Below are 14,369 nucleotides of genomic sequence, written 5' to 3'. Positions count from 1 at the left end.
AAACCATTTTCTTATGTCCCAATATGTCACAAATTGTTATGTAGGTTCTATGTTCACTGGGGACACCATGCACCTTGTTGAATATAATTGTGATGATTTATGTATATAAACTTTCTGAACTTACAAGTATACTGTGGTATATGGTCTTATATCTCTCTCGGACATCCACTTTACTCCTTTTTATTGCCATTGTGCATACTTATGCTGTTAATTGTTCACATTTGTCCACAGGAACCGTTGTTTCTCCTTATATACTATGTACCATGGTTCCGTGTGAGTAGGATGTCCCTTGTCTCCTGAACAACGTCTCTTGCATTTGTGGATCTATGGACATCACTAGCTATATTTTAATAACTTCAGAATCAATGTTTTCTATGTCTTTGAACAATATAGTAAAGTATACAAAAATGATGGAATGCTTGAATTGATCTCAGCCACTGGCAATTGCTTGTGGCCGCATCCCAATCTATTATTATTTTGCGCACCATGCCACCTCAGTTTGGTCCCAGACATATGCAAATCAGTCTTGACCCTGCTCCAATGTGAGCAGTCGAGCCTAGACTGCCAGGCCAGGTCCTCCCCGAACCAGAACACAAGCAACCCAGGACCGGTCACACCCCTGTTATAGGCTCATCAGCCGGGTATAGCTTGGTTCCAGTGACAGTGTTGAAATGTAAACTAGTGGTGGGAGGGAGACTGCCCATCTTGCTGAGATAGTCTCTACTATCATAGAGAGTAGATAGGTTGCACACCTTTTATTTATAAGTCTCTCGTCATCTTTTTGTGATTAACCTAAATTCGACCAAGCGTGCTCGGTGGTTGCGTGCCCTGCCCCTGTGGCACGAGAAAACAATCCATCCAAACACTGAGGCACTGGATAGTGCCCCAAACCATGGCACTGTAACTGCTGCTGATGCAGTAATCATTGTTCCATTTTTTTCTTGAACTTTTTTTTGATCATGAATACACTTATTTTCATCACTTTTTCTCCAAAATTTATATTTTCTTTTTCTAACATATTTCATCCACTTGCAAGGAAATGCTTATTTTCTATTTTTCTCATACTCCGAATGGGCCATCCGTGCCTCTTCAATCAAGAATACGTAAAGATGCAGGTTTCGTAAAAAAGCAGTTTTATTAAAAACCCAATGCATTTAGAAAAAGAAAATATACATTTTGGAGAAAAAATTATGAAAATAAGTGTATTCATGATCAAAAAAAAGTTCAAGAAAAAAATGGAACAATGATTTCTGCATCAGCAGCAGTTACAGTGCCGTGGTTTGGGACACTATCCAGTGCCTCAGTGTTTGGATGGATAGTCTCTACTATGCCATCACCTCTCCATTTCCCTCATGTTTGGTGAAAATTCGGACTGAAGTAATACATGTTTCTTAAGCAGCTACTGCAGTTTTCCAGGCAGTGCCAATGGGTCATTTGTTTGATGTTCATTTCTTCTGCAGTGTTCCGTGTCCTACGTGGCCACTTGCTCTAAACCAAAAGACCTTTATGGAATGCTATTTTCCACAGTGTATCTTTGTTTTAAACTGGCCAAAACGTTGACTCTGAATATGGTGACCATGCTTGAACTTTAAAACAAGGCTAGAATATTTACAATACCTTTGCAAGATAGACACCTGCTGCTACTTTTAGTTCTGTTATTTCAGTCATATGCCCGTCTTCTTTAGATGGGAGGATGTTTTCTTTTTTATACTTGTATTCTTTTATTTATCTTGCATACATTGTTAAGTGTGTGTGTGGTCGGTTTACTGCCGTTGTGTCATAGGGTGACTGCAAGAAAAAGTTAATGGATGCATGAGTGCAAAGATGAGTGACAGAGTGCATGTATGAGGACTTACTGAGTGCCTACAGTCATCAATTACACAAAAAGCACCTTCATTCCTCGCCCAGGCATGTTGGCTTTGCCAATGCAGTTGTTTGTGTGCATCAGGGCGAGTTGGAGCTGGCATAACCCAAATTCCATTTCGTGCATGAGCGGACGCTAGCCCCTGTTTTTGAAACTTGAACTCCAGAGACATTATGCTTAATTTGCATTAAACATTGTTCTTTTTGGATCGGTCTGCATTATAACATTTCCCATCGAGGGTTTTGCCTTTGGCTGGCACCGAGAAACTGAAAACGTGTCGAAGGAACTCTTGGCTTCAGTGACAAACAACTTGAGATTAAAAAAAAACCTTAACATAACAGTACGAGCCAAGGCTCGGAGCGCAGAAATGCGTCATACAACCTTTGCATATTATCACCTGATTATTATTGCATGATATATAAGTGGTTGTGAGTTCTGGGGGCTGCTTCGTACAATGTCACTGTATATCTTAACGTTCATTCTTATTTTTTTCTCCCAAGTGTTCTCATCAGCCCCGACACAGAGGCTCCAATTAAGCAGTGTCCAGTGTGCCAAATATTTATTGAACGAAATGAAGGCTGTGCCCAAATGATGTGCAAGAACTGCAAACATACGTTCTGTTGGTACTGCCTGCAAAACCTAGACGTAAGTAACACTTCTGGCAACAGATCTGGAAGGGAGGCTCATTGAAGTGGGTGGAGGGCGACATCAGATCAAGCTGCACAGCTGTGCTAATGTGAGCCAGAGAGCGTATGTCTTTATAATATGAACGGGCACGGCGGGCACAGTTAAGGGCAGTGGGGCGGGGTGGAAGTTGGCAAGACGACTTGATTGCTCGACGATGCTGCAAGGTAAGTGGTTTTATTTATTTTTGTATTTCATTTTACTTATCCCGTCGTATCCTGTCTTCTGTCGCCTTACCCTCCCCACCGCTCCACCACTCTTACCTGTGCCAGCCTTGCCAGAATATGAACCCCTTCTCTGTAGCAGGGATTGGCAGCAGCTTTTGTGACACCACAGCCTTCACTTTCTATATTATGATCTTTAATAACCGGGTATTTGTAAAGTGCGATTTAATCACCGCTAAGGGTCTCAAGGCGTTGAAAGCCGTCTTGGAGATTATTGAGCTATTGTCCAGAGTCACAGGATGCTAAGCTGATCTGCCTCCGGCACTGGGGAGCGAACCGTTAGCCCCGCGCTCAGGAGTCAGCCGCCCTGGCTGCTGCGCCACACCTCTCCCTCTGTCCAAGTAGGCGATCATCGCAGGCTTCTGCCGGCCCTAGTGGGTCCTGACGGCAGGTTTGCAAATCCCTGTTTTTGACTGCCTCAGACCCGTAATTTTTATGGTCTGGCTTGACAGCGCAGCTTTCACCAGACAATTATGTAAGCATTGCCAGAGAGAGGCTTTAGCTATGCCCAAGTTTGGAGCTAGGAGTGCGTATTCTAATTGGGCAGAACTTGTGTACTTCACAAAAAAAGGTTCTTGCCTTCAACTCATCTGTGATCATTTGTATTATTTATCTAGCTGTCTGAGCTTGAACTTTCAGGGACACTCTCATGGCATATAATGCTGGTAAATGTCTTCGATAACTGGACAATTTATGGTGTTTTCCCTGGCAGCAGCAGAGATCTGGGAGAAGTGCAGTCGTTAACCTACATGGATGCTTAGGTCTTGCTTGTCAGTGCAACTGTCACTTGACTTTTTAACTACAGTTTATTGCTTCCAAAATATTATATAATCAGTCCCATGCTATTTACATCTAATGCTTTGAATTAGCATTCAACATTCCTTTAAAACAATTCACTATCAGCTAGATTCATCAAAGACCCGTTTTGCGAGTCTTTAATAGCGATTCATAAGGAATCGCTATTAAGGACTTGCAAAACGGGATTCATGTAGGAATTGCAAAAAATATTGTGATTCCTACATCTTCCTTAAAGCCCATAGGAATGAATGGGGAGTTATTCCTTATTTGCGATTAGCATTTGCTAATCGCAAATAAGGATGCGATTTCAAGGGCGCCAGGGGTGTCCAAAGGACACCCTGTAGCACCCCTGAAAAGCAAATGTAGCCAGATGTTGCGCACACACATGTCCAAAGGACATGTGTGTGTGTAACATACCACTCCGAAAAATGCACTAAAGTGCATTTTTCAGAGTTTTCGCTATTTACCACGAAGTTACAATTCGTGGTAAATAGCGGCCAGAAATAGCGAATTCGCTATTGGAAAATGGTTAATGAATTGCATTTAAGGAATCTCAAATAGAGATTCCTTAAATGCAATTCCTCGCAAATATGCGATTTCGCAATTAGTGATTTTTGCATTTGGGATTATGAATCCCAAATGCAAAAATTGCACTCGCAAAGGGCCAGATTCTCAGAATCTGGCCCTTTGCAAGCCGATTTTTCTTTCATGAATCTACCTGTATGACTAATGTCTTTAGTATATTATTTTTCCGAGTGTTTTTGATTATGCATCCCAATGTGTTGCACATCTACCCTCTTAGAGGCAATCCCAACAAATGTTTGCGCTCACTCTGCCTTTATGGAAGATTGAGTATTACAAACATAATGTTATGCCTTCACATTGCCACTTTACTTTTTTCTAACTTGTTAAGTTAGTTTTCCAGTCCAAACAAAAAGTGGACTTCACTACCTGGGAAATTTTTCTGGCCCACCCAGATGTAACCATCTGACTGTCATACTTACATTTTTACTGTTTCCTCATTTTATTTATGTGACGCTTCACTGTTAAAATACAGCTGAAGGCCTCACTATCACATAGCTCCTGAGTTAACTTCAAACTAAGCCCATGTCAGAATCCTCTGACATTAACCCTGGCATAAGGTGCCTTTCTTTTAAACAATGTAAAAGTGATTTGTATACTACTGTTTTTTATAGTGATTCTGCTTTGCCTTTCATATAAAATATAGCTTAACGTTAATAACAATAGAGCGATAGAGCGATAGATCACCTTAGCGTTCTTTATCTTACATAGCAGTTAGTCATAAAATATTAGCCACATCAGAAATTGGTGCATATCACTCTGTTCATCTAAACTCACCAACATAACTAAGTACATTACATGAGCCGTAGCAATATGTCTGCTGTTTAAAAGTCTGTGGTTGCCACCAGCGTTTGTCCTAAACTGCACTGCGTGTTGGCAGATACAAAAATGACTATTTGTCACTTAATGCAAGCTAATATTTTTTTGCTGCTATCGTTTTCTAACTGGATGCTTCTTCTCCACATTTCAGAATGATATTTTTCTCCGACATTACGACAAAGGCCCCTGTAGGAACAAGCTTGGGCATTCCCGTGCCTCAGTCATGTGGAACAGAACACAGGTAAGGAAAGAACAACTCAGATGTGAAATAAACACAAACGTGAACTTATGCATTCACAGGGGATCATCACCACTCTCACAATCGACGTTTTCACCCTAACGGCCTCACCATTCCCCTACATTTCTCTCCTCGAACCACACTTGAGCAAAAGTCACCCAAGCTATGCACCCGATAACCAGGCACACCCATACCTAAATTGGCCACAGATACAGTTAGGACCTATTCCATGCTAATTGGTTCTCGATTGCCTTGTAATGATCTCACCTTGTTTGTACTTTGAAAAGTCAATAACAGTTGTTTAAAAAAATACCCACAAAGAAGATAACCTGCCATAATACAAGGATGTTCTCTTGCGCGGCTGTAATGAATGCGTGGGGTTTATAAAGCGCGTGTCAACTCCTAGGAGTGTCCTGGCACTGTGAACTGCAAGTAGAACCAAAAAGAAAATGACCTTAGCACCACATTAACGAGAAGAAAAAAAGCCAAGTTTTCAATCGGCTGCGAAATACAGATTCAGCGCTCAGGGTCCGAGGTTCAAGAGGAACCTGTTTCCCGCCTTTAGCCCCCAAGAAGGACCCTGTAGTCTGTTTGTCGTATGCCATAATTTCCGGTGAACAAGGCGACAGGGTCGCCGAAACGCGTCCGGTCTAGGGCACTACTGCTGCACTTTATGCAAAACAAATAAAGAAAAAAAGATATCAATCTGCTACCTGAGACTGTTGTCCGTTCTTTCTCCGTAAGGGTGCGGCATCTGCGGTGTCCTTTGGAGCGGTGGATTATAATTCTGTAGTGTGCACTTTGTTTTTTGGAGAACTTGTCAATTGTGTGCATTCTGACAGTCATTATTACTTAATATTAAAAGAGTAAATAACTTGTATTAAGGGTGAATGTGCACCTTTTATTTTTAACAGATTACTAGCCATCAGAATCCACATGAAGTGGGACATGGCTCATTACTTAATGACATATGGTAATAACTGTGACAACATTTATTGATTTCTGTACCTTTGCTGTCATTTCCTCACACCAGGACTCTTGACATTGGCTACTAGCATTCACTTATTAGTTTTAATATCTAATTCACTCAAGAAAAGACGGATTCACTCTAATTTCGGGGAACTTCTTTTTTTCATACCAGGTGGGGTAAAAATCTTGTTCTTCAGAGGATGGCAGAAAACTCTTACGTTAATGCGTAACCAAAGCACGTCTTGCTGATGATACAGCAATCTTATCTTGACAGGATTTTTTTGTTGGGGTAGCTCCAGAAAACTGCGTATTAGAAATCTCTCACTTTTGTAAATCACTAAGTTGCAGGAAAAAAACGATTGATTTTCTCTAAAGATATCTTGTTTAAGAGATCGGAAAGGCCCTCATAGCTTCGATGTCCTGTAACTCTTTACCCTGATTACAATCCACACTTGGTGAAATCCCTGCTTTATGGTTAGACCTTCATCTTGGACTGCTGTTTCCAAACTACATAGGGACTTTTATCCTCTTATTTGCACGTGGTTGCATATTGCAACATGATGTAGGAGCCTTGAGTGACGTAAGAACAAGCAAGTTGGCGGAGATAATGTTCAGACATTGTGTCTCAGGTTTCAGGCCCATTATGATGCTTGTGTCGAGTTTTCATAGGTTGAACTGAAGAACATCCAGATGTTACCCCCTTGCCCATTTATCAATGTGAAAATGTCTCACCCTTTAAAACTAAAGCAGCTGGTCAGTGTTGGTTATAATATTATTTATCTCGTCCACAGATGATGGCATTTCCTCTGTCTCAGTCACTAGAATTGCTTGTTGTCTGTGGTAATCTGGTTTCTAACAGCTTTAGCCCCTGTGTTGGTTTGTCTGTAAACTTGGACAATTCACACAAGAAGCACGTTCGTGAGACTATGTCACTGGTATTTTGAGACAGGAATAGGCCTGCTTGAAGACCGTGTTGGCACCGCCTTAGATGCTGTAACTCGCTTTGAAGCATGAGACCAGACGACAGGCCATATTTAACCTTGGTCTTGCTCGTTAAGGCAGCTCCTTGCTCCACATTCCAATTTTCGATCTCTTGCCATCCAGTGCAACTTGATTTTGCTGTTTCTAGGCTAACAAGGACTCCTTTCAAGCATAAGACCAACTGCAATTAACAAATATGAACATCAAACATTTTGTTAGTGTTTTTCTGGTTTAAAAAAAATACACTGTATTGAGAACTTAACGGTTAGGCTGGTGGTACTATTGAGAACTAGTACGCGCATTTACAGGGTGATCAGTAGTTGTTGAGTACATTATGGAAATACTAGCTAGATACGATGTTTTGGGAACACCCTATGAAGTTGCACGTTCTGAAGCAGGATTTTTCCTATAAATCGTAGGTAGACATCCCATCCAATCCCAGATGTAATATAGGTTCATAATTTTTGATATACATGTTGGGTTATTCATGGAGGCATGTGTAGTAGAGAACTGTTCCTGCTCTGGAGATACTTATAATCGCTGCACCATCATACCTGTCGAAAAGGCCATATTGCACTATTGTTGGCTGTGTAGGTTTTGGTTTGAATTAGAGATTACTCAAAGCACATCTTCTTTTTGGATTATGATCCGCACACACATTCAAAGAGCTGTTGGCTTCTTCCTTTCACTGCATCAGAGATACCGAAGAACTGTCCGCAAAATTAGGCACAGGAAGGCTTCTCCAGCTCTTTTCAGCATGTATAAAGTAGCAAGAGATTTGCCGTCGCAGGAGGCTTCCACACAATGCTTTCCATTGTTTCAGCAAAACTTTGTGTAACCTTGCCTTAACACTGCTTAAAAATGTGCTTGTGGTTGAAAAGACCCCACACTGCTGGGAGCCTGTACAGTTGGCGAGAAGGTGGAACAGATCACTTGTCTCAGGAGGTATACGCTTCTATCAGGTCCTGAAGCTCTGCCTTGTTTTGGCGAGTTTTGAAGAGGTGCAAAATGGACCGGGGCTGCCGTTCTTAAATATTCTGTACTGAAAATGCTAATTATACTTTTTGCTTCCAAACCTGCCTGCTGTTCTAGTTTCTCAAATTAAGCACTCAAAAATTATCTGATCCTTTCTGTTAGCCTGACTGTCCTTTTATGAGGAATTGTACTCTAAGTATCTTTCCTCTCTCAAGGAGAACAACACTGTTGCATACAAGAAACATGTTTGCTCATTCTCTTTATTTTTTTCCTCAGGTTGTGGGGATTCTTCTGGGCCTTGGTATCCTCGCGCTAGTGACTTCGCCCTTGCTGCTCCTGGCCTCCCCGTGCATCATCTGCTGCGTCTGCAAATCCTGTCGGGGCAAGAAGAAGAAACACAGCCCGCCGACCACCTAAAAGCGGCCTGGTGGTCTCTGCACTGGACTGCGCACGAGAGAAAGCACAAAGACTGGGCTTTTTTGGCGCCACGCCTGCAGAGCGAGGGTGCCGGACCTTTCCAAGACTGAGGACAAGTGCCTATTTGTTCCACGCTGGGAGTCTGCTCACCGGCCCCTACAGCTGGAAGGGGAAACCTCCCTTTTCATTATTTATTTTGGTTTTTTATTTTAGTGCATCTGTGTCTCCTGCAATACAGTCCTTATTCATAACACTCAACATGATGTGGAAAATTCCTCAATGGCCGCAGTGTTGCGAGATCATAATCATAATTGCGAGCCCTGCAGGTTTCTAAAGATGACACCCACCCAGGCTGTTTACACTTGCTAGGCAAGGTTTCTTCAAGGGCAACATTTAAGCATTCAGTTTGTTCCACATGTGTACTACGACCTCCAGACATACAGGTGTTCTTTTCATACGTGGTATCCCTCCTGCACATGGGGGGGCTGGTGAAAGGGCTAACATGAATGTTGTGTCCCGTTTGCTTCTTGGCTCAGAAGCATCTTTTGCTGTATGAACTTTATTTTCTAAAATGTCTGCCACTGTTACTAACACATGTAATATGTCACACATAATATGTCACGTGTTTACATTTTAAGGCAGCTCTACTCATTACATGGCAAAGAATGAACATAAATATTAATGCCTTGTGTGGGTTATTGATTATCATATGTAAATGGATTTCTGAATCGAAGTACAGGTTCACTGATGAGTTTAGCTGCTGCATTCGGTCAGCAGAGAAAAAATATGATTATTTGAGTAATGCTTTTTAATATAGTGCCTACCCTTTAGGTATTGTGCATGGAGAACCCCGCAAGAGGGATGTTGGCAAACAGTGGCCATGGTTAGGTGCAGTCTATTTTGAGATGTTGGCCATGCATCGTCATTCACGGTTTGCTGTGCATTGACACGATGCAGCTGCTCAGTGTCCATTTACAAAATGTCAGATCAGTGAAAGAGCGGTTAGAATATATCCTCTCCTGACTGCCCCTGGTAAGGGAAACATATTAAACAAGCATTGTCAAAGCCAATAGATCTCGTCTTTCAGACTTGTTGATTCTGCCAGGGTTTTTTCGTTCATGCTGTTCAGAAGTGGCACATGCTTGTACAACATGAACAAAAAGGTGGGCGTGAAGGGGAAACAGCAGTGAGGTGGCTGCTGACGGCCTCAGCATTTTGTGGGCTCACATACATGCTTCCTTTTTTGTGCATATGACGTATGTGCCATTTTATTTTTTCCGATCTGAGATGGTAAATAAAAAAAATATTAAAATGAAGCACCCCCCAAAGAATAGTGCTTCCTTTGGACAACGGAGGAGTGGGTCAGGGTCGCTGGTGAAGGAGAGGGAAAAGCACACAGGAAAGGGAGCTACAAGGAGGGAGGGGGAGACGCCCACAGGAAAGAGAACAATACAATGTAGATTCAGACAGACGAGCAGTCAAATCTCCAACCTTTTCTGTACTTATGTTCAATGAAATGCATTGAGAGCTACTAATATTATTAGTTTTGTATAGTGTCCATTTTTATATGTATATTAATTCAACCAAGCAAAAGCTTTCTAATATAATAAGCTGGGCTGCACAAAGGTGAGCTACTCAGAGATAGCTGGGGAGTTACAATAGCTCACGAGCTACTGGTTGAAGACCCCTGATAGCTACAGGGTGTGCGGGCAGAGAAGCACATGGATGAGAGAGACCAACAGGGGTGGGTGAGGCACACAATGGAGACTTCTGGAAAACATGCACTATTGTCGGTGTGTTTACATTGAAAGGAGCCTCTTGGTGGATTAGGGTTATGTGTGAGTCTTTAAAGGCCACAGCCCTAAATACAAAATAAAATTTCACTCAGAGAATGCTCATTAGAAAATTCACACAAGACAACATTTAAACTGTAAACCATGAAGATTTATTTACATTTTAAGAATCATTACAGAAGGCAAAAGGTATATGGTTACTCAATTCAAAATACTCATAATGGAAATATACGTAAAAATAGCGATTGGCAGTGAAAGCTAAGTCCCAAAATATAAATTAGTCAGTGCTGAATGCTGTTTAGCTCAAATCCAATAAAGAGTCCAAAGTCAGTTGGACTGTGCATGCCTGTATCTGCTTCGTAATACAATTTGGTAAAGTACATTTATTATCAGGTTGCTTCCATGTGCCTTTTATCAATGGCACACTATAACTCACTTTTTATTTTCATCCTCGGGCACATTTTTTTCAAAGATGCAATATTCCTTTTCAGGATTGTATTCTTAATTTGATCCAATGTACTGGACATAAGAGCACAATACATAGATATAGATATAGATATATATATAGATATAGATATATATAAATAGATATATATATATAGATATAGATATATATATATATATATACTAGCAGCCCGTCCCGACCTTGTCCGGGAGCATTCAGGCTTCCCCTACCCCTGCCGTCCCCGACATTGCCCAGCAGCCCGTGCCCCCGCCCGCCCCGCCTGCCCCGACCCCCGCCTGCCTTGTAGTCTGTTGTGTTGTAACACACCGTCCCCCCGCGTGGCCCGACACCCGCCTGCCCCGACATTAACTCCCCGTCCCCCGCCTGGCCCGACACCCACCTGCCCCGACATTGTCCCCGGAGCCTTACCTCATCCGCCGCTCCTCAGTTCACCACTCCTGGCCGCTCTGTGTTGTAACTCCCCGTCCCCCGCCTGGCCCGACACCCGCCTGCCCCGACATTAACTCCCCGTCCCCCGCCTGGCCCGACACCCGCCTGCCCCGACATTGTCCCCGGAGCCTTACCTCATCCGCCGCTCCTCAGTTCACCGCTCCTGGCCGCTCTGCTCCTCACCGCCTGTCCACCGCCGCTCCTCCCCGCGCCATGTCCGCCTCTTCGCTGCTCGCACCGCCGTTGGCCTGTCCGCAGCTCATAACGTCACCGCTCCTCCCCCACGCCATGTCCACCGCTCCTAGGACGCCGCTCCTCCCCGTGCTCCTGACGTGAGCACGCACATCGCGGCCGGCGCTACTTTGGAGGGACTACTTTGTTTTTAAAATAACTTTTTTAAATAACGTTTATTTTTTATATTTATATAGCCTATAACCATCTACACACCCTGACGATTTCAACGGTGTATCGGGTGTGTAGATTGCCGCCGTGGTTCCCGAGTTTACCCGCCTCAAAGCCTGAAATTTCTTACTTTATTATAGTAGTATATATATATATATATATATATATATATATATATATATATATATATATATATATATATATATATATATATATATATATATATATATATATATATATATATATATATATATATATATATATATATATATATATATATATATATATATATATATATATATATATATATATATATATATATATATATATATATATATATATATATATATATATATATATATATATATATATATATATATATATATATATATATATATATATATATATATATATATATATATATATATATATATATATATATATATATATATATATCCTACTGGCGATCGCCAGTAGGTGTATATATAGTTAGGATTGGCTACCATAGGAAATCCGCAACATTCTATTGGGAATAACTTTGGCGCCGGTTGAGGAATTTGCGTGTAATTTTCCAAAATTTTGGCCAGCTCTGCTGCGCTCTTTCCCTGAAAGTTTCGGGGGGATTCGTGAAGGGGGGCTGAGAAAAAAGGGGGGTCCCAAAATGTGTTTTTCCCATGTTAATTTCCATAGGACGTTCTGACAAGTCTACAGCCCGAACCGCTGAACGGAATTACACCAAACATGGCAAAATTGTAGGGACTGGTATGCAGAAGTGCCTTTGCTATATTTGGTGAAAATTGCTCCAGTGGTTTTTATGAAAATTAACTTCAAAAACACATATATATCTGGGCGGAGCCTAACCACACATCTCATCGTGAAATCTGATTGGCTGTCAGCACTTCATCCAAGAAGTGTTGGCAGCCATCTTGGGACCAATATACATGATAGCACCTCATTAAAAAACATTGTAGTTAATAGAGGGTTTTAGGACTTTAGTTACATTATAAATCATTTGTTGATGGTACCATACTCATTTTAGGAATTGTGGTGTGTTCTAAGGTGATTTTATCATGTGAAAAAGCCTTCTGCTGTGATATCATGAATCATGTTTGAAAGAAAACTATTATCTCATGCTTTTCCCACAGTGGTTTGGAAGGGGATCTATAAGCTAAGCTGAAAGCATATTTTCTGTAAATTCACATTATCTTTCTCAGTCATGTGAGAATGAAGTCTGACATTCTCAGTAAAACGTGTACATCCAACAAGGACAGAGACTGTCAGTTGATTCCTTTGTGTTATACTGCAGCCTCCTAGAGTGTTCTAAAGAACAACTAGAGCGCCAACAGTCCTTATTACAAAGGTATGGCACACCTGAAGCCATATTAATTGGAATGAAGTGGTAACTCTTAAAACATTTAATTTAAAAAGGAACAAAATGAGGGGGTATATTTTGCCATAGAAAGTATGATTAGTGCTGCAGAAAGAAAAATTAGGGCACATTTTGAGTGACTTCTCAAATCCTCTTCAATTTCATTAAAAAATTCTGACATGCAGTCTCCCAAGATGACCACCAGAGACAAAAGAGCCCAAATGTAGCCCAAATATCACCAGATGTAGCCCAAGTATAGCCCAATGACAGAATGTCCCAGAGTGTTCTAAAGAACAACTAGAGTGCTAACAGTCCTATTTATTACAAAGGTATGGCACACCTGAAGCCATCTTGATTGGAATAAAGTGGTAACTCTTAAAACATTTAATTTTAAAAGGAACAAAATGAGGGGGTATATTTTGCCATAGAAAGTATGATTAGTGCTGCAGAAAGAAAAATTAGGGCACATTTTGAGTGACTTCTCAAATCCTCTTCTATTTCATTAAAAAATTCTGACATGCAGTCTCCCAAGATGGCCACCAGAGACAAAAGAGCCCAAATGTAGCACAAATATCACCCAGATGTAGCCCAAGTATAGCCCAATGACAGAATGTCCCAGAGTGTTCGAAAGAATAACTAGAGCGCTAACAGTCTTATTTATGACAAAAGTATGGCGCACCAGAAGCCATCTTGATTGGAATGAAGTGGTAAGTCTGAAAACATTTAATTTAAAAAGGAACAAAATTAGGGGGTTAATTTTGCCATAGAAAGTATGATTAGTGCTTCAAAAATAAAAATTAGGGCACATTTTGAGTGACTTCTCAAATCCTCATCTATTTCATTAAAAAAATTCTGACATGCAGACTGAAACATGCACTTTGAATACCAGCAGCAGACTTCCCTGGTGAGCAGTAGCTTTACTACAGTGATCTAATGATCAACTAGAGTGCAGACATTCAGAATTTATGGCAAATGTGTGACACATCTGAATGCCTTCTTGATGGAACCAACGTAAACAAGCATTGAAAATGCAATAGATCTCGCCCTCGTTTAAGTTAAAGCCATTCTGTTTGTAATGAGGTGGCTTTTTAGCTTTGCTTTTATTAGTGTTTTAAAAACTTTCATGTAAATAACATGCATATGTATGCATATATGTATATGTATGCATGCATTTATATTTGTATTTATATAGATATGCAGATTATATATGTTTATATATGTATATATATATATTCACTGAAAAAACCATAGGTTATAGACCATATATAGTTAGGAATTAGCATTTACAAAACCTTGAAAATGCACTGAAAAAACCATAGGTTATAGACCATATATAGTTAGGAATTAGCATTTAAAAAA

The 14,369-nt window shown here is 40.9% G+C and overlaps 1 protein-coding gene across 1 annotated transcript in view; it reads left to right on the top strand.

The window, feature by feature from the left end:
- Positions 1–9,230, top strand: part of RNF144B (ring finger protein 144B) — a 274,575-nt gene extending 265,345 nt beyond the window's left edge. The window contains exons 6-8 of the mRNA XM_078687940.1: positions 2,365–2,509; positions 5,123–5,212; positions 8,411–9,230. Of these exons, the coding sequence (XP_078544066.1) occupies positions 2,365–2,509; positions 5,123–5,212; positions 8,411–8,551 (376 nt within the window). The 3' untranslated portion in view covers positions 8,552–9,230. The remainder of the gene's footprint in view (positions 1–2,364; positions 2,510–5,122; positions 5,213–8,410) is intronic.
- The last annotated feature ends 5,139 nt before the right edge of the window (positions 9,231–14,369 follow it).

Source organism: Lissotriton helveticus, chromosome 4_1, assembly GCF_964261635.1.
Source record: "Lissotriton helveticus chromosome 4_1, aLisHel1.1, whole genome shotgun sequence".
Classification (NCBI taxonomy): domain Eukaryota; kingdom Metazoa; phylum Chordata; class Amphibia; order Caudata; family Salamandridae; genus Lissotriton; species Lissotriton helveticus.
This window is presented reverse-complemented; position numbering and strand designations above follow the sequence as displayed.